General features: G+C 47.3%; 1 protein-coding gene across 5 annotated transcripts in view; it reads right to left on the bottom strand.

The window, feature by feature from the left end:
* SEC14L1 (SEC14 like lipid binding 1) overlaps positions 1-21332 on the bottom strand; it is a 74116-nt gene that overhangs the window by 33394 nt on the left and 19390 nt on the right. For 3 of the 5 annotated variants that reach the window (XM_082705350.1, XM_082705352.1, XM_082705351.1), the window contains exons 4-8: positions 5324-5473; positions 5078-5209; positions 2988-3116; positions 1760-1994; positions 220-329 (exon numbers count right to left, since the gene is read on the bottom strand). In XM_082705350.1, coding sequence (XP_082561476.1) covers positions 220-329; positions 1760-1994; positions 2988-3116; positions 5078-5209; positions 5324-5473 — 756 coding nt within the window. The remainder of the gene's footprint in view (positions 1-219; positions 330-1759; positions 1995-2987; positions 3117-5077; positions 5210-5323; positions 5474-21332) is intronic. The other 2 variants (XM_082705353.1, XM_082705354.1) reach the window with 1 other exon arrangement.

Genomic DNA, 21332 nt, shown 5'->3' with positions numbered 1-21332 from the left:
TGGTAAACCTCGAACAGCTCGGCTGATCGTACACAGCAGGGCTTCTCAACTCGCCAGGAGGGACTCGGATGCCACATCCAGAAACACAGATCCCCCGACACTGGGACGGAGAGGGACAGCCGCAGCTACGGCAACTGGGAACGTGTACTCTACGAAACTGTGAGCAGGACGAGGTCCAGAGCAACAAAGACAGCACGGGCACAGGGGTGTGGCTCTCACTTTGCCCTTATGGGTCTCCTGGAGCCACTGGCGAAGTCGGATCAGGCAGCTCTCCTGTAGCGGGGTCAAATCACCCAGGTACCTCTTGATGTAGTCCGCATCTAGTTTGTCTGCAACAGAAGTTACGGACAACACTTACATAGAGAACACTGGAGCGTGGAGGCTTCCAGACTGGTCCTGCTCAGCAAAGTTAAGTGTGGTTCCTTGAGTCGCAGAACTCAACACCACCCCAGGAACTACAGAGCCAAGCCGGCATCCTGGAGACCCTCGGGGAGAGTCTATAAGATCAAATCACTGACCGAGCCCCGGGTCCAGCTAGTGATTCAGTTACATTCCCTGATCACTACATGGTCAACTCTCTTTGCAAAATTACAACGCTACTCACGACAGGAGAAAATCTGTAACAGATGATGAGTGACTATTTTAATTCAAACTTATATAAAGAAGACCTACGTGACATAAAAGTATGAAATAAACCAAGCATGTAGACTTAAACCTATTCTGAAAAGAGCTACTGCGCTCAAGAATACAAGAGGGGCGCCGGGGTGGCTCAGTGGGCTAAAGCTGCTGCCTTCAGCTCGGGTCATGATCTCAGGGTCCTGGGATCGAGGCCCGAGTCAGGCTCTGCTCAGCGGGAGCCTGCTTCCCCCTCTCTCTGCCTGCCTCTCTGCCTACTTGTGATCTCTGCCTGTCAAATAAATAAAATCTTGAAAAAAAAAAAAGAATACAAGAAATCTTCTTCATGATCGGGTACCTAAAATACAGCAAACGCTCATGAGGTGGAAAAATAAAATATGTCCCCAAACCAATTTAAAAGTCTCCGCCACCTGCGACCTACTGAATGGCAAACAAATCGCACAGTTTCGCTACAGAGAAGAAAGCGTGGAAAGAGAAACCAATACTTCAACAAAACTTAGGAGTGGTAGAATTTTCTTGGGCGGTTTCACAGTGGGCGTCACTCTGAGAAATAAACAGGTGTGTGCGCATGCACGTGTTGTGTGTGTACACGTGTTTAGCACAGCACACCGGCTACGTGCAGACCCCAGAGCCAGCCACCTCAGCTCAGTCCCAGTGCCACCACCCGCCGGGTGTGTGACTCTGTGCAAGTTACTCAGCATCTCTGGGCCTCAGTTCACTCATGCAGAAAATGAGGGTAATACGCACTTTGTAGTAAGACGGAACCACGGTCAAGTGTGTAAATTTTCATTCAGTGCTGACAACAGGTTCTAGCACAGAGTATAAGGTGTTTGATGGTGACACAGCTGTGAAAAGGATTAGTTGCTACCTTTCATTCACTAAAGATGCCCTCAAAATAAACACATTTCCTGGTATCAAGAAAAGAATAACTTGATATAACCCTTCCTGCCCATTAAAAAACATTAAAATGTTTCTTCATTCTAGGAAAAAAATAAAAAGTGGCCAAGGGACTAATTATCTCCACGCGTCCTCAGGAAACAAGCATGGCTGGAGGAAGCCGAGGGGAAAGGACTCGGCGGAGTCCCCTGGCCTGGCTCGCGGGACGACCCTCTCTCCAACGCACCGTCCGGGGTCCCCGCCGTGGGCTCGGGCGGCCCGCTGGGGCTGCTGAGGGCCTCGCTACCCGGCCCCTCCGCCTGGGCAGCGTCTGGAACCACAACAGCTAAGGATGCTGCCTGCTTCTTGCACGACGAGGAGGCCTCGGAGGACGGGGCAATGGAAGGCGGAGTCCAGCGGGGCACGAACGTTATGCCTTCTTCTTCCAGCTGACGAAGATAGTATTCGATGATTTCTTTTCCCTTTAAACAAAACCAATTTTAAGGTTAGCGTATATTCAACATTCAAATCTTTCCATCTCCCTCAGGTTTTTAAAACACTAATAAAAACTGAATTGCTACAGAATAAATCTATAAAAAGAAAAGTGAGATGCCTTTGTGTTTTTTGTTTTTCATAATTGTTTTACTTCCTTTTCTCCAAAGGTCTAGGAAATCATATCTAAAGATAGAGAATTTATTTTTAGGACGAGTTAGAAGCACTGATTTATCACACTTGTACTCAGCGTATGCTTTGTGTCTCCATCCAAATTCGAACACCTTGAGAAGAAAGCAGGCCTTCCAGAAGCTCTCAGAACCCCACATGGATACACTTCACAACCATATTCCACAGCAACACTGAGCAGCGGGATGAAAACGAGAAGGAAATGGGGGCGCCTGGTGGCCCAGTTGGTTAAGCATCCGACTCTTGATTTTAGCTCAGGTCGTGGTCTCAGGGTTGTGAGATCAAGCCCCACATCAGGCTTTGGGCTCAGCGGGGAGCCTGCTTGAGATTCTCTTTCGTTCTCCCTCTGCACCTTCCCACTGCGCTCATACACTCCCCAACCCAATCAAATAAATAAATCTTTACCAACACATGAGAAGGAAAGTTTTACCACAGATAATAATAATCCGACGGCCGGGCCCTCAGGAGATCCCCGGCAAGCGTCCCCCCGAGCAGTGTCCCCCGAGCAGTGTCGCCTGCCCACAGACCCAAGGGCGGCAGCTGGGGGTGCTGCACGCCGGCGGCTCCGCCTCACCCAGCCCAACTTGAGTCCACTGGCTGCCAGCATCATCCGAGCCCCCACCCTACCCTACACCGCCCTGGAACACAAGGCTCGGGGACAAGCCAAGTACTTCCTTGTCTTGAAACAGCGGGGTCCCCGAACGTCCATTTCCAGCCTTCTGAAAGCACTGCCAGCTCGGAGCACCTCAGAGGCTCTTGCCTCCGCTTTCCATAAAATCCCAATGTGGACTCACTTTTTTAATGTTACTGGTGTACTGTTTCATTGCAATTTTTTCCACTGTACTTTCAAAACCAAAGAAAGATTTAATATCTAAACTTGCAGACTGTTCAAAACAAGTCCAATCTTCATTTTCCGGGTGAACCTGTAGATAAAGGAGAGACAGTCCCATGAGAGACAGTCCCGTTAACTATGCTGACAACTGACAAGGTCATCTGCTCTTCAATCAACTGGCAAACAAAAGAAAACATTTTATTTGACCAATAATGTTATTATCATGAAAGCACTAGATGGAAAAATGTACAGAAAGGTTCAAAATCAAGAAAAGACTTAAATAGTATTTCTAAAATACTCTAAATAATTCTTAAAATGACTGTTCAAAGGAAAGCTTCAGGGGCGCCTGGGTGGCTCAGTGGGTTAAAGCCTCTGCCTTTGGCGCAGGTCATGATCCCAGGGTCCTGGGATCGAGCCCCGCATTGAGCTCTCTGCTCGGCAGGGAGCCTGCTTCCCCCCCGCCCCCCCGCTTCCTTGTGATCTGTCAAATAAATAAATAAAATCTTAAAAAAAAAAAAAAAAAAAGGAGAGCTTCCTTTTCATTCTTGGTTCACCCGCCACTGTATCTACTGAGCAGTGTTCTCAGCATAAACAAACCAACGATCCCGGCCTTATGAAGCTGACGGTCTGGAGGGGGACGGCAATTAGCCGTAAACGTGCGAGGTAAGAAATCCTGTCATTGCTGGAAGACAAGCACCAAGGGAGAAAGGAACAGTGGTGGAGCAGGCTAAAAGGACCGAGGTTGTGTGTTGGGTTGGGGGGTGCGCAGGGAGGCAGCAGAATGAAACAGGGTGTTCAGACTGGCTTCATCCAGAAGGGCAGACGGAGCGCGTGTCAAGCAGAGACGGGGGCAGAGTGCTCCCAGCAGAGGGCGCGCTTGCAGCAAAGGTCCTTAGGGAAGCACGCCTAGGAGATGGGAGGCCCAAGACTGTGCGTAGGCTTGTGCACAAGGCAGGCAAGATGGTAGATGTGTGATTAAAAGAAAATGCAAGGCCTTATAAGCCACTGGAAGGCCCCTGGGCTCCTCCTCTGAGGGAAATTCAGTAACACTGTACAAAGTATGCCATGATCGGATATACGTTAAAAGGATCATTTTAAAAGGATGACTCAGCGCTACAGATATGCTGTAGGAAGGTTTGAGAGAAACAGACAGACCCTAGATCTTCTAATAATCTGGTAACAGAAGTTATTGAAGACGGGGCGGCAGATAAAAGCCCTCAGCCTCATCCTAGAGGAATGCATTACAGGTACCCCCCTCCCCAGAGTCTGCATTCCACCACTTTGCTTTTCTGAAAGATCTACATATTTACCTAGTTTTGATAACCAAAAGAAATCCAAAGAGGAATTCCGCTTTTAGGAAAAAGGGCAAAAAGCAAAAACAGCATTCACTGTTTGCTTTGCAAAAGCTACTAGAGAGCAGCTCACACCCCAAGCCCAAGCCGTGAGATGGTCGCCAAGTTCGCTCCTGGAGAGCCACACTCGGCATCCCAGCATCAGGACCCCGGAGCCTAGAGCCGAGTCTCTGAGCATCTGGGCTTTATCTGCATTTACTTAGTGCATTTGTTAGCAAGATGTGTCCTAAGGTCTCAGAAAACCTTAAAGAGGTTATTTTTTTTTGAGTCTATGAACGCTAACAAATTTTTCCATACAAACTCATGGTGATTTGCTGTTTCGCTCTGCCCCATTTCGGCGTACGTTCACAGGAACACTCTACTTTCAGAAAGCGGAGGAAAACTAGCTCGGGCCCTTCCGCATATACTTCTAGAGTGTCAGAGTGGCGCCCGAGGGAAAGGGACACATTAAGGTAACATTTAAAGACAAATCAAGGCATCACCAGGCTCCCTTAACTGCTACCATAACGTAGTCCATTCTGCAATAAAGCACACCCGCCACCTTGCTGATCCCACCAACGAAAAATGAGGGACCACAGCTGCTGCAGAGCCGCCCTCCGAGACGAGGCAGCGGATTGCGGTGACAAGTGGGGGCCAAGCAACCCTCTACCCAGAGTGCGGCGGCCGCATGCGTGTCTGTCCCCGAAGGCCAGTTACTCACGGTGTAGCAGCAGTGCTCATTGATAATGACCCGATTAGAAAATGTTTCATTGTGAGCCTCAATGTGCAAAGTTCGTTCCCGAGAATTCAGTGAGTTTTTCTGGACAAAATAAACATAATCAACTCCCGCAATCTTTAGAAAACAAAATGAAGAGAGAAAGGACTTATTAATAACACCAAATGCAACACGGGCTTTGAATATAAGTTCCTCTAGTTTGGGGATGGCCTAAGGTGTCCCCACAGGCACCTTTTTAAGCAGCCTCGGTGCGTCTATGTCCAGCTTACAGCGCCGTTCTATAACGTGAATAGCCCCATCTTCACTCTTGAACTCATTCACAGTGTCACTGTCCACAAACATCGGGATCAAAGGACATGTAGGAAACCTCCTTTCATAGGCCTGTAAAAGAATTTTTTAAAAAAGAAATTGAACAGAGACGCAACACTGATATTCTCCCTGGGAAAAAAAGCATCTCTTAATACATGTCAACATGTTACATCAGAGCCATCTTCCTTTTTACATTATAAACTTCTGTTCAAAAAAAAAAGACATTCTATGTTCATGGATTGGGAGACTCAACACAGTAAAGATGTCAACTCTCCCCATATGGATACAGAGGTTTAACATAATTCCTACAAAATCCCGGAAAGGCTTATTATTTTTTAAGCTACAGACAAGATTATTTTAAAACTGTTAAGGAAAAGCAGAAAAACTGAAATAGCTGTAACGATAGAAGACTATATTGGGAGGAGTCACTTTACATGATATGGTATCGGCGCCAACTACACAGCTACAGTGATCCAGGCTCTTGGCACTGGCAGAGGGATAGACCCAGAGACCGACGGACAGACAGAGCGCCGTAAACCAACACACAAATACGCCCAACTGGTTTTTGACAAAGGTGCAAAAGCAATTCAATCGAAGAAGTATAGCCTTTTTTCCCAACAAATATTACTGGAAAAATTGCACACCGATAGGCAAGAAAAAAAAAAAATGGACCTCGGGACTAAAAGTGGACCTAAACCACGCACATGCCTTATATAAAAATTAAGTCAAAATGGATCAAGGACTTAAGCATTTTTGTAACCTTCTTGAAATGACACCACCATAAGGGCACCTGGAAGGCTCAGTCAGTTGAGTGTCCGGCTCTTAGTTTCAGTTCAGCTCCTGATCTCAGGGTCATGGGATTGAGCCCCATGTTGGGTTCCACACTTAGCACTGAGTCTGCTTGAGATTCTCTCTCTCCCCCTCTGCCTCTCTTCCCATAAAATAAATTAAATAAACTCTTAAAAAAAGAAAGAAATGACACCACTGGAGAAATGGAGAACAGATGAGTGGTTGCTGTGGGGTAAGGGCAGGGGGTGGGGTGTGACCAGAACAGGATAACAAAGAAAGCTGCTTGGAAACTGTTCTGTTATCTTCACTGCGTCAACATCAAGCCCTGGTTCCCACGATGTACCAGAGTTTCCTAAAATGCTACCGGTGGGGGAAAATGGTTGAAGCGCATACAGCATCTCTCCGTCTTATTCCTTATGAATAATGTATTATCAATATATCGTGAATCTTCAATTATCACAAAATTAAAAACTTAATTAAGAAAGAAAAGAAAATTTTACTTGTTATATAATTCATCCAAGCTTTCAGAACATGCACTCAGGCATCTGAGTTTGCCGTGTGTGTGTGTGTGTGTGTGTGTGTGTTTATTCATCTGTGAAGGTATCTTCGCTGAAGACCTTGCTACATTCACACTAAAACCTAAGCCACCCAGCATCTCACAGGGGTGTGTGAGCGGGAAACCACTGGACTCAGGATGACAAGTGCGGGGCTGTAAGAAGGAGAATAAAAAAGAAGCCCAGGGCCCGGGCATCACTCCTCCAGCAGGTGGCCTAACAATGTGGGGGAGGAGAGGCTGACTTCCCACCTCAATCACAACCAAGCACAGACTTAAGAACTGTACGGTATTAAAAAGATGAATGAAAATCTGAAGGCAACGCAGACTGCTCTGATCTCCCTTGGACTAGGCGCGAGTGGTCTGGGGCATCAGCAAACTAACGAGAGTGCTGCTTCTGCAGAAGTTTCCTGATGGGCCCCATGAAGACGCCTGATGTGTGAACAGAAGTAATACTCTGATCACACCTTTGCTAAAACCCCGTAAAGCACCAGAGCCACCCGCTAACCCTCCTCCAGCTGGTTTTCACTAGTCCTGCTGCAGGTGACCCGCAAGCCCTGTACACCTCTCCTCCCCCTCCGTAACACCGCAGGGTTACAGCAGCCGAAACCTTTGGGCTGTGCTGCCGCCATCTCTGTATTCAGCAGATCCCACGCTAGCGGGTGTGGGAGGGAGGAGAAATGGAAGCAGCCGGTTCAGGAAAGGGAGTCAGGGTAACGCAAAAGCATGTCCTAAGAATAATCAAGTGCATAAAAGGCTTCAGGAGAAAGAGAATGCCCTCAAGCTTTGGAGAGTTCGTGGTCTGGGAAGGCTGCACGGAAGAGGAAGCGCTGACACTGGTCTGTTCATAATCAGCAAGGAGGGGAGAGATTTCCAGGAAAGAGAACCCAGGAGCGCACCTCAAGGGAATGTCGGGATGCAAAGAGGCACCTAAAGCTGGTGGGGGGCGGGGGGGGGGGCGGTGGGCTGCAGTGACACTGTGACAAGGCAGGTCTCTACTGGGACTGACCACATGGCCAGGCCCTGGGGGTGCAGTGCTGGTCGCCCTGGAGCTGACCATCTCTGCACGGGATAGAGAAGGAAGGAACTGCACCATGTGACGAGAGTCGCCTTCTCAGAAAATTAATGACAGTCTTGCGTAGGGCAGTCTGGAAGGGAGGCCAAATTTATGTGGCCACCAGTTGTATTTGGTTTTTTGAATGTTTTTACTTTGAGAGTCAGAAACATTCTTCATATTTATCTACTTCCCTCCTCCACTCAAATACGTTCTGAATCCCACTACTACTATAGTCTTGATAAATCACACAGTATTTGTCTCTTAATGCATTTTAAATAAACAACATTTAAGAAGTTTATCCAAGTGCTCAGATAACACCACAGAAAAGTCTCAAGGAGGCCCTAAAATTTGTTAAAGCACTACAGACATGAATTCTAGAAAAAAAATTTGTTATCATTTGTTCTACAGCCACTGAAAACCATCTAAACCGACTTCCAAACTGTAATGCATCAAACAAACAAACAAACAAATAAATCTGGCTTTGTACAGTGCAACACCCTGACATACTGAAAACCCAAGAACACTAGGGCTTTAAACAAAACAATTCTCTTTAACCCACTGAGCCACCCAGGAGCCCCCAAACAATTCTCTTTAGGTTACATAAAGGAAAAGCAAGCACTCGCCAAGAAACGGCATAAGCTAGGGTCTCTCCTACCCAAAGGCCTATTAGATCACTTTCCAAATACCCACAACAGCTTTTAAACTCCTGAAAAAGAGTGGCCGGCGCAGGGCATTTCCCACGCAGCCTGGCCCATGATTCAAAACACAGTACAAACGCTGCGTTCCAGGTAAAGCCATCCGGCCGCGGGGATGCCTGTGCACAGACCCTCACGCGCACCTTAGGCGGCAGCCCTGCGAGCACAGGCCGGAAGCACCCACCTCCCTCCCTCCACGCGCTCCTGCTCGCTCGTCTGCCCCTCGTCTGCCCCGGTCACCCTGCCCCAGACCCGTTCCTCAGCCACAGAGCAGACACCAAATGCCATTTCTCTTGGCATCGCCTAAAACAACGTCACTGTTGGATAAACGTTCTTTGACTTATGGAATAAAACCTTACTAAATAAACCAACGAATCCAGCTTTTTGTTTCTGTGCTCACCTAACCTGGGCCCATCTTTCAAGAGATATATATAAGATTAAGGAATTCTGCATACCATTGGCACAGAAAACCCTAACTTTCTAGAAGCCTGCAGAAAGCCTTAAGTCTCTGAAATTGCTTACAGATCCCAGATTCCAGGTTTCCAGTACCAATTAAAACCTACTAAGCTGCTACAACCTCTGAAAAATAGCAGCACTCCAATTTAATTACAAACATTAATACATGTTCTAGTTTTAGCCACAGAAGGGCCTAGAAGCAATGACATCTCAGCAGCCACGAGAAACATGGCATCTAGATTGTGGTTTCTAAATACCACCCCTACCACGGAGGAACGCACACACCGTGAAGTGGCCGATGACAGGTCTGGAGGAAGGGAAGGTCAAGGTGAATCTGCAGAACTTATCAGAAATCAAGGATGTGCTCGGTGACCAATGGAGACAGGAGAAAAGGACACAAAACCAACCTGCAGGGGTTCCCCTCCCCCAACCCTGGGGTCATTTGAGCACCAGAAAGAGAAAAGACAGTGAAGCTTTATAAGCCTCAGAGGAATACTCAAGAAAAACGGGCAGGGGAGGAAATCATGTGGGAAATTGTCACCCAATAACCACCAGAGCGAACGACACAACTGGAGAATCCCGGCTGTGCAAGCACCAATCCTCGGTCACGGGTGCAGACAAGGACCCTCAAATGGCACTGCTGGGGGTGGCTGTCAGATGGGGCATCGCAGTCTCACACGATCGTGCCGATCGTCCCGCAGTCTCACTCGTGAGGGGACAAAGGGGCCTTTATGCAGAGAGATCGAGCAGACGCCACCTGGACTGAACAGTTCAACTCAGGACCCACAAGCTGACGGGCCAGGCGGGGAGCACGCACAGCAGGCGTGGTCCTCACAACGAAATGGTGAGCCTGGAGCTCATCGCGAGGAACCAACCAGACGGGGCCAGGCTACAGAACACTGCGCAGAACCACCAGCCTGCACTCTTAAAAATAAATGGAAAAAAAAAATTAAATGAAAAATGCTAATGTTTGAAAGATGAACAAAAAAAAAGCAGAGAACGATCTAGAATAAAGGCAACTAAAGAGACAAGACCACTGAACACACTGGCTCTTTGATTAGAATAAAATAGCTGTACAGAGAACTTAAGGAAATGTGACCACGCATCACACATGAAACAGTATCACTCTGTCACAGTATCACTCTGTCGCTGTTAAACCTCTCCCTGTGATGATGGCGACTGTCAGGCAGAAGTTCTCTTCTTAGGCAATACGTGCATTAGCATTTAGGTCAACAGTGTTACCATATACACAACTTGACTTTCAGATGGTTCTGCAAACATATGCCGTGTGTGTGCGTCTGTATGGGAGTGTGTGTAAGAAAGCAAGCAAATGTGCTAACTGATCTAAGTGGAAATGTATACAGGTATTCACTATACTTCAAGTTTTTTAAAAATGGAAATTTCTCGAAAGGAAAAGTTGGGAAAAATGTTAACAGGAGAAGGCACCTTGGGGGGGCCATGTGGAAACCAGCAATGCTTCTGTACGTAACTGACTGAGGACGACACCGTCATACCTGAGACGTGGAACTGCACAAACCTGAGGTTTGCTCAGGCCCCGGCCCAAGAGCGGCCGGGTGTGCAGCCCAGCACCAGGGACCCGTGCCCAGGGTCCGTACGGGGGCCCCCTGCCCAGCCCTGCCACCAGAGCTCTGAGACCCAGAGAGCTCCAGCTTCTGGCTGTTTAAGAGAAGACAGCAGTGGGAATGTCTGTGTGAAGCTTCCCTATTTTTAAAACCTTGTTTGGGCCAATGAGCCCAAGCAAACAGGCCGGCAAGTCTTCTCTCGGCGCTCAGAAGTGTCTCCGGGAGAACGGAGCGAGAACCCAGGCTTCCACTCGCACTGGGTTCAGACCGCCCGAGGGGAGCCGCAGGGATTTCCAAAAGTCTTCTCTCTCGAGACTGTCCGCCGTATCAAGTCACTTCCTCGCACTCAGCATTTATCAAACACAAAAATCAAGAAAGGCTGAACAGGATTAACTCTTCCAGAGGGAACTTCTCCGAGAGAGAGAGAAATGTTCTTCGCTATCTCTTTTTTTTTTTTTTTTAAAGATTTATTTATTTATTTGACAGAGAGAGATTTCAAGTAGGCAGAGAGGCAGGCAGAGAGAGAGAGGAGGAAGCAGGCTCCCTGCTGAGCAGAGAGCCCGATGCGGGACTCGATCCCAGGACCCTGAGATCATGACCTGAGCCGAAGGCAGCGGCTTAACCCACTGAGCCACCCAGGCGCCCCTTCGCTATCTCTTAAAAAGGAAAAGTTGCTTTTGCCAGAGAGCTGTTACCATCATTCGCTCAAGCTTTTCGTTTAACACAGCGATTGTCTCACTAACAAAACAAACCCAGGGCCCGGCCCATTCGCCCCTAGAGGAACGCAGCCTTCTGGGTGCCTCAGCTGCCTCCCACCTTCCTACACCCACTCTTCCTCTTGCCAAAGGGATTTCTGAGCCTGTAACTCGGGAGCCTGGCAACAGTACTTTCAGTTTTTAACCAACCTTTGGATGCAATTTGGAGATGTGAGAAGCTTGTACTGTGCTGAAGAAAACCATATTTTAGTGAAGACATTTCAACTTGAGAATTAATGAGCTTAACAGCACATTCTGCCAGGAAAACCCATTTAAAAGAAATTCCATTTAAAGAATCTAGCCTTAAATTGAACTACGTCCGTACACAATCTAGCCAACAAACTAAGCCAGCTGCTGTCCGTGTAACGACTTGAATATTCTACGGCACTGGACACGACCATCAAACTCACTTAGACACATACCTGGTTCTACCCCACGAAGAATCCATAAGGGAAAAAAACTAAATAAACATGGCTGAAGTGTGTGTCAGAAGTCACTAGGGCTCAAGGAAGCAAATATGAAAGCAAAGTGACCCAGGTCCCTCGGAGTTGGGATTCCACACTTCACAGACTGTGGGACGGGCAGGGACAGGGACAGGCAGGGCCCACCATCGAAGCCCCGCGTTACGACCCCAGCAAACACAAGAGCGCAGGACACGGGGATGGGGCTGCTTGAGAGACGAGACAGGAACACACATGCTGTAGACAGCAGCGGGAGAGAAGACAGGGAGGAGGGGACAAGGGTCTAGGAACTGTCCTGGCGCTACGCTGCCTGAGAGAGCCCGGGGGAAGGGCTCCGGCCGGTGGTGAAAGGCCTGCCCCACGTGCACCTGCAGAGCGGAGCAAAGCGCGCACAGCCCTGCCCCACGTGCACCTGCAGAGCGGAGCAAAGCGCGCACAGCCCTGCCCCACGTGCACCTGCAGAGCGGAGCAAAGCGCGCACAGCCCGGGGTGGCCTTACAGACCTGCTTACAGAAGGGAGGTTTCTCAGAAGCGGGCCGGGCCCAGGCCCAGGAGGACCCTCCGAGAAGCGCTCCAAGCCCTAGGTCTGGTGCTGAAACCCAAAAGCATACCAACAGCTCGGCGAACTATAGATACGGAAAGTGTCCACTGCCCGGGAACCTGGGGCCTGACCCTCTCTCCTCACAAGCCAGAGCTCAGGTGGGTGGTGGGCTCCGCTACCTCCACGACTGCTTCTGTTTCGTCCACAGAAGGGGTTCCGAGTTACGGGCTACTTGGAAATGCACGTGTTCATACTTAACAGGATATTTACAAACGTACATTTTTGAAAGGGTGAGCCCTTTTAAAGAAAAGCTGTGGTCCTGGTTGGCTACGTTATACTTTATTCATCCAAATTCATTTTTGATTTTTCAAAGGAGCCCAAGGGCATGAGCAAGTGCACGAGGGTAGCACAGAGCGCACAACCGGGGGAAGGAAGTGCTGCATTTACAGCCAAATCCTTGTCCTCAACCACTGTTTTCAGTGAGAGCCACGTGTCCAGCCACGGCAGACTGGAACACCGACCGGGAACCTCAAACGAGAACACACCATGGCTCCACTAAAGCTAAAAAGAAATCTGTAAATATCTGGTCAATCCAAGCCATCTCCCTCTGAGATCAAACACATTTGAAGTTTAAATTATGGATTTCATCTGAGAAAGCCTCAAATCCCATGGTTCTGATCACACCTTCTTTCCAGGGACCATTTAGTGTGAAGAAGGCGTGACTTCAGCCTCCAGGGCTGTGAGCTCTAAGGATGAGGACGGCAGGGAGATGAAAGCCCCAGTAATCAGGCGAAAGCACTTGGATTCTCTCCCAGGGCCTCCCCGTTGGAGTAGGAGTGCGCTGCACTGCGGAAGGCACAGCTACAGCAAAGAACAGATGGCAGGCGCGCCGCTCACACACCAGGCGCCGACACGCTCCCAAGTGCAAACGGTGGAGACCGTTTCCACCAGAAGCACCTTCTTTTTGCCATGCCTCTCTACAACACGCGCCCTCACCGCCACCACACCGTGACGGAAACCAGCCATATTACTGTGAAAACACACATGCCATGCGGCGCTCCGGAGAAGTGTGCAAATACTGAGAGGGCGCGTGTGCGTCACCAGTGCCCTCGCTCACATCTCCACTCTTGGGCTCCAAGAGTTCTCCGCAGGAAACAGTATTGTGAAAGGACAGAAGAATTCAGAATTTCTTTTAAAATCCATGTATTTTCAGTTAGAAAACAGCACATGGACGCAGGGCATGGAGCCACTGAGCGCGCCAGGCCTCCAACAGGGAGCAGTCACTGCGCAGTGCCCATCCGTGTCCCCTGCCCGCAGCCCGCACCGGGCTCCGCTACACCTGCCCTTTCACTGGCCTTCAGACGACCAGCAGTGACAGCAGCGGCACAGTTCTCCGCGGCCTGGCAAAGAACTGCGTGGTAAAATTACCCACAATATTAAAAAGACTTCTCATGTAGGAAGTTTCATTCCAGAGAAGTCATTAATCTTATTTAACCATACTATGATCATTTTAAATAGCGTCAAAAAACCACACAATGGTAGGGTATTTTCTGTCCTCTTAAAGTATCTGGGGCCAGGGAGACCCAACCGGAGCTTAACGCCACTCCAAGAGACAGTGCTCTTTGTCACAGACCTGAACAAAAGGTGGCATGGGAGGGCCCTCACCAAGGTGCCTGGCAAAGGAGGAGTGACACGAATTAGCACTGCAGGAAGTTCTGCCCATTTTAAGATTTTCTACCATAAATTTTCCTAACACTTTGGGTCCTAGAAATAAACGCTAGCACATGATCCGCCCCCCGCAAAAAAATTTAGTGAGGAAAGGACCAAGGAGCAGGAACAACCCCAGCAAGAGCTGGTCACCCCCAAGTGTCCCTGCCCTGCCCCGCCCCACAAAGGCCAGTGAGCCCCAGGCTGGATTTTATCCTGCACACACAGCACTAAGGATCCCACTAACCAGCTGTTCCTGGTTCACAGCACAGAAATGACTAGAAGTCACTATTACACAACAGGCAGCAAAAGTCCCAGAACTTCTCAGCATCTGAACCATTGCTCTAAGAACAAAACAAGCAGGAAGACAAAGAATTATCCTTAGAAGAAAAGTAATCATGTAAATCTATTAAAAACTTAGCATGTTTGGGGCACCTGGCTGGCTCAGTCGGTAGAACATGTGACTCTTGATCTCAGGGTCACGAGTACAAGTTCCATGCTCAATGTAGAGCTTACTTAATTTAAAAAAAAAAAAATGAGAGAGGCACCTGGGTGGATTAGTCAGTTAAGTGTCTGCCTTCGGCTCGGGGCATGATCTCAGGGTCCTGGGACCGAGCCCCCGGATCGGGCTCCCTGCTCAGTGGGCAGTCTGCTTCTCCCTATGCCTCTGTCCCTCCCCCAGCTCACGAACACGTGCGCATGTGCTCTCTCTCTCAGAGAAACAGATAAAATCTTAAAAAAAAAAAAAATAGCATATTTACATTTGGCTAAAGCAAAGTCATCAACTCATAACAGCAGGATAGTTTCAGGTGTTCCTGGTTAAAGACAAACATCAAACCATTTCTTCTCTCCATGAGGTGTGCAGCCAATCGTACAGCGGAAGTCTTGATTTAGTAAGGTCTTCTAGAATCCTCTATCTTACAGTATTCGTAAAGTATTCCTTTTAAGAATTTCCAAGTAAGGCTACCTGGAAACTTTTAATAATGCAATTTAACAGACTGACACGGAGCTCTCGAGCTTTCAAACCCAAACTCCAAGTACGATCTAGCGGTCCAGCCTGCTTGATTAACTGCGCCTTCTGCTTTCTGGCCTGGATGAGAAAACTGGGGCCCGCCTGCGTTCAACTGTGTCCGGTTCCTGCAAAGCCCTCAAGACTGACATCTCCCACAATAGCCCGGGGTGATTTCAGTTTGTTTGCTGTCTTAAAGATCATCACTGATGCCATTTCTGATTCTTGGTCCTTAGGCTTGGTCACAGGGAGCTTGACGTCAGAGGTTTTCCCAAACTTCCCTTTACAGCATCCTTAAAATCGCAGTAACTTCTCCACGGTGCCCCAAAGCCAAACGAAATACCATTTATTATAAGGGCCAAACAACTTAAAAAGCATGTGCGTCCTAAGAACTCAGTAACCATCTGAAACAATAACACATTTAAGTTGAGGGAAAACGTGTTTTTGCTTCCTTCCTAAATACCAAGGATTACCTGGGAGCCTGTGTACTTGGGTCCTACGGAGGCCTGGAATCACAGTGGACACTCGTTCTCGGATTTCCTGCTGCTCACTGTTCTCAGGTGGCAATGGCTTTTTAGCATAGCAGCCAGCAAAAACCCGGCTCCACAAAGATCATCACACCATTAAAAGAAATTCAAGGGGCACCTGCGTGGCTCAGTGGGTTAAAGCCTCTGCCTTCGGCTCAGGTCATGATCCCAGGGTCCTGGGATCAAGCCCTGCATCGGGCTCTCTGCTCAGCAGAGAGCCTGCTTCCTCCTGCCTCTCTGCCTACTTGTGATCTCTCTCTGTGTCAAATAAATAAATTTTTAAAAATCTTAAAAAAAAAAAAATTCAAAGGTGCCCGGGAGCCTCAGTCAGTTGGGTAGCTGCCTTCAGTTCAGAGCGTGATCCCTGGGACCGAGTCCCACGCCGGGCTCCCAGCTCAGCGGGGAGTCTGCTTCTCCCTCTCTTTCTTGTTCCCCCTCCAAATGTGCATGTGCACTCTCTCTCTCTCTCTCAAATAAATAAAATCTTAAAAAAGAAAAAAAATGCAGTGTGATCTAATCTTAAAATGTGAGCCACCGTGGGCTGGAAGCTTGCACAGTGTCCAAGAAATGATGACTATCCCCGTGTTTCCTCCAAAATTAAAAATATCTTACAGCCCTGTGGTGCTCTGGGGGCCTCAGAACAGTGAGAGAACCGTGGCTCCCAGTGCTCTGAACTGTACCCATCCGCTCACAGATTCTTCTGCCTGTGTAAAGAGGCGGCATTCAAAATCTAAACAAATGAGCTCCATCCAATTCATCATCCTCCACTGTCAAACTTTCTATCAAAAACAAAGGGCCAGTGTTTCTAGTAAGTTTCCAGTGTCTGCATAGAGACCTTTAAAAATCGGAGAGAGGGGCAAGAAAGCTTTTCCGGTAAGTGAAGGGCCAGATAACAAATATTTCCAGCTTCACAGGCCAGACAGGCTCCACCGAGAACACGGCGCCGCCACCAACACGGGAACGAACGAGCACAGCTGTGCACCAATGAGACTTGACTTACAGACACCAAGAAATGAACTTCATACACTTTGTACATGTGAGGAAACGTTATTCTTTGGGATTTTCCCTAACCATTAAAAAATGTAAAAAACTATTTTCCCTAACCATTAAAAAATGTAAAAACTATTTTCTAGCTTTCTGTTTTAGAAAATAGGCAGCGGGACATCGTGTGCCCACTCCTGATCAGAGATTGTAACAGGTTCCAGTTAATTATTTTCTCACAAAAATTCAAGAGCTATTTAAAATGCCAATCAGTCAAAACTGTGAAGGACAAAAAAACTTTAAATAAAACAGGAAGAACTGTAAAGCCAATAGATTACCACTTACCATAGCTGTATTTATATTCATCTAAACCATTCTCCATTTGATGACAGAATTCCAACAAATACTCATCTAACTTAAATACACAAATTTGACTACATATATTTCACCCAAAAAACAAGTGGGGAGCAGGGGGGAAGAGGGAATGAATTTGAATAGCAAGGAAAACACCCACCATTCCAATCACTGAACAGAGGACTCCAGAACCATCCCAGGAACCAGCAGCCCTAACCACACGTGGCTATGTTCCTCGGGACACCTGGGTGGCTCAGTCGGTTAAGTACTTGCCTTGGGCTCAGGTCATGATCTCAGGGTCCTGGGATCGAGCCCCGCATGGGGCTCCCTGCTCAGCGAGGATCTGCTTTTCCCCGTCCCTCTGCCCCTCCCCACTGCTAATGTGTGCTGATAAATAAAATAAAATCTTAAAAAAAAAACCACACAGTTCCTCAGTCTCAAAGCCACATTTAAAGTTTAAGAAGTTGCTCTGCTATTCTTGGCTGACTTTCAATGCATAACTGAATCCTGTAACAAACGTTTTGACCTGACTATTCCACCCCTTTGGCCTAGTTAAAGTCCTGAGAATGTCTGCAGGGCTGTGTGGCAGATGCCCCAAATCCCAAGTCTTATGATAAATTTCTTCTCTCCACAAAACCCAGAGAGTCATTCATACTTATTGATAAGCTAATTATATTAGTCTGAGTTCCAAATCTGTTTTATTAATTAGGCTTTGTTATTTAAAGCCTTTTGTCCAGGTGCAGACTAGAAGGCTGTAACCCTATTTAACAACCTCTGGCAGCAGAGGGAATTTCTTAGAAAACAGGCAACCTCTGAACCCACACACTGATCACAAAGGTAACTTACAATCAGTTAACTCCTTCAAGGACAGCCTATTGGGGCGGCTCAAAGCTCTCTTCAACCCCTCTGAGGCTGCTCCCCCTCCCTCGGCCCCCCCAATCTTGCTCTACTCTCCCCCCAGCTTGATCCCTGGTATTCCTTCCCTCTCTAGGTCCTAAGAATCTTAGACCTAGTTTTGTTTTCTGCCTAGAATGTGACTTTAGTAACTGCTTCTCTTTTTTCCTTTTGTGGACACCCTAAAAAGTATCCCTTTTATTTTCTAGTTCATAAACATTAACCCAGAGTTTTAGGATAAATTATAGGAAAAATAAAAAATAAATAAACTACAGGTTTTACTCTTGATTCTAACAGATCCAAAAAGCTCAGAAAAACCCTACAGAATTAAAAAGTGTTCTTTTTTTTTAATGCCAATGTTTTCGGCTGCAATATATAAAAATAAACAAATTGTGCTATGCCCACCCAATGAAACACTTTTCAGCAATACAATGTAAAGAACTATTTATTTATGCACGCATGAATGAATCCAAAATAATTATGGTGAATCAAAGAAAACAGACCAAAAAAAGTACATGTGAATCTATTTCTGTAAAATTCTAGGAAATGCAAAGCAATTTATACTAACAGAAAGTAAATCAGTGGTTGCCTGGCCGTAGGAAAAAGGAGAAATTACAAAGGAACAAAGGACTTTTGGGGTGATGGACATATTAATTATCTTAATTAAGTGATGGTTTCAAAGGTATATATACATGACAAAACTTATCCAACTGTACATCTTTAAAATGCACAGTTCAGTATTCATCATTTTTACCTCAGTAAAGCTAAAAAAATAAAAATAAAAACATAAGTATATATAGGTTTAATTGACAGGCCAACTTAGGGAAGCATTTTCTAGCAGTGCCCAGGATTTCCTGATAAAGAAACCCGATTCCATCAGCCAGCACCGAGCAGGCGCAGCTCAAGGGCATCCGAAAGGGAAGCAGCGTGGAAGGCTTTGTTCGTATTCGTCAAACACTGGAAGCAGACATGATGTCCCATAAACAGTGGATAAACAGACTGGGCACATCCACAGGATGGACTATTATTTAGCAATAAAGAAAGATCAGCTATCAACCCACAGAAATACATGGAAGAAACTCCAATGACTATTGTTTAATGAAACAGCCGCGTCCCCTAGGATTCCAACCACATGACACTCTAGTAAAGGACAAGGAAGGCCACAGCCAAAAGCTCAGTGGCTCCCAGGTACTGGAGCCGAGAAGGGAGAGCGGAGTGGGTGGAGCACAGAGGGTTTTTTGGGCAGTGAAACTGCTCCGTCCGATACTGTAATGTGGACACATGACATTCTACACGTGTCCACACCCACAGAATGTACAACACAGACAGGGAATCCTAATGTGAATTACAGACTTCAGTTAATAACAATGTATTACTATCGGTTCATCAATCAAAACAAACACACCATACAGGATGTCAATAATGGGGGAAGGGGCGCCAGAACGGCTTCGTGGGTTCAAGGTCAGACTCTTGATTTCAGCTCAGGTCCTGATCTCAGAGCTGTGAGATCAAGCCCAGCGTTGGAACTCCACGTTCAAGGCTTGGGATTCTGTCTCTCCCTCTGTCATATCTCCTGCTCACGTGAGCCATGTGCGCCCGCCCTCTCTCTCAAATAAATAAATGGGAAATTATAAAGGGGTATATAGAAACTTGGTAGTATCTGCTCAGTTCTCTGTAAACCTTAAACTATTCTTTTTTTTTTTTTAAAGATTTTATTTATTTGTCAGAGAGAGAGCGAGCAAGAGCGAGCACAGGCAGACAGTGTGGAAGGCAGAGTCAGAGGGAGAAGCAGGTTCCCTGCAGAGCAAGGAGCCCGATGCAGGACTCGATCCCAGGACGCTGGGATCATGACCTGAGCCGAAGGCAGCTGCTTAACCAACTGAGCCACCCAGGCATCCCAACCTTAAACTATTCTTAAAAAAACAAAAAATCATACCTATTAAATATGAAGAAAAGGAGCAAACACCTATTAACTGTGCTCTAAGAAAACAAAAAAGACGAACTTCTTTTCAGAAGAACCTGGAGAAATTCACACAAAACACTCTCTCCCTTCCCGAGGGCAGGTGCTGAGGGGGCACGGACAGAAGGCAAAGACCTGCGCCAAGACCACACACCATGGGGGAAATGAGCTTGAGAACAGACTCCCAAACCCCGGCCTGCGTATGCACCATAAAAGGTTACCGAGATTAATGCGTTCACTAGACAGGATCTTTCTATGAAATGTTTCTCTCTATTCTGAAATGAGGAAACAGGAGCCCAAGAGGAGCAAATGTTCCCGGATTTGAACCCAGGTCCGCCCCACTCCTGACGCAGATGGCCCTTCTGTCTGAGAGCACAGACCCTGGGAAGAGAGACTGGGTTCAAATCCCAGCTCTGCCCTCAGCCTTGGGAGGTTACTAAATGTCCTCGTCTTCTCTACTGTACAGAACTGTGGCCGGCGAGCCCCGCAAAGACGCAGAGAGTGACAAACCACGGGGAAGGACTCGGCCGCCGCACAGTCGCAAGCAACAAACTCGGCGATGCACACGGAGAGGAAGGATACCTTTCTAACACGAAATCTGTTGACATTTAACTTTTCTATCATACTTTGAAAATGCGCCCCTTAAAAAAATCCATGTGTTCACCAGACTAAAATGATAAATATGTCCCCAGTGGCCCTAGAAACACAAGATGCAAATCTCATGAGGCTCTGGTGGAAACCAACTGTGTCAAGTTTATAAATAGCCAACATTAAAAAAAAAAAACCTCTTGGTATAAATACTATCATACATGTCTCCCACTTTCTATAAGGAAAAGAAAAGTCAAACAGAAGCTAAACAGAAATAATCTTTATTTCATTTAGACATTGCAGATAAAATACTCCCTCTGTAATATGAAATAAATGTAAGACATAAATGGGTTTAGCTAGTTAAACCATCAATTAATTAGCTAAATATACAACATTCAGTTACTGGGAGCAGAAAACACGGCGCTGAAAGTAAACATAACCAGAGCCGGGAAGAGACTTTGGTAAAATGCACGGGGGCTGGCGGGGGCCAGGTAACAAGATGTTCCCTGAAAAGGTTTCGGTTACAGGCAGCCCTGAATCGGGCCTGCTGTCAACAGTATTAACGTTTTCCACAGAATGAGGAAACACAATATACCCGGAAGGGAAAGGACGCATATTGGGAAACTAATTGCCCAGCTCCTGCGGCCAGAATAAATGTAAACATTGCCCCGCTGTTCCCCAGGGTGAGGGAGAGCCATCCCCGCCCCCTGCCCCACTGTCCCCAGACGAAGTCTTCCCTGGGGCATCTCGCACAACCGCTGACCAAAGACAGGAGGCCACACCTGTGCTTATGGACTCAGATGGACTGCTCTGTTTTATTTATTTATTTTTTATTTTTCAAATGGTCTACTTCAAACTCCGAGCACCAGCAACTTCCGACCCACCCCGCACCCCGGCCACGTCCACTACCGAGGGTCTGACTCGGCGACTCCCCGGGGTCCTTTCCCTCCACTCCGCCAGCACGTCCCCCCAGGACTGCGGCACAAACCAGGGAGCCCCAGCAAGAACCAACGCAGAGCTT

This window comes from Mustela nivalis, assembly GCF_964662115.1.
Source record: "Mustela nivalis genome assembly, chromosome: 17".
Taxonomy (NCBI): Eukaryota; Metazoa; Chordata; class Mammalia; order Carnivora; family Mustelidae; genus Mustela; species Mustela nivalis.
This window is presented reverse-complemented; position numbering and strand designations above follow the sequence as displayed.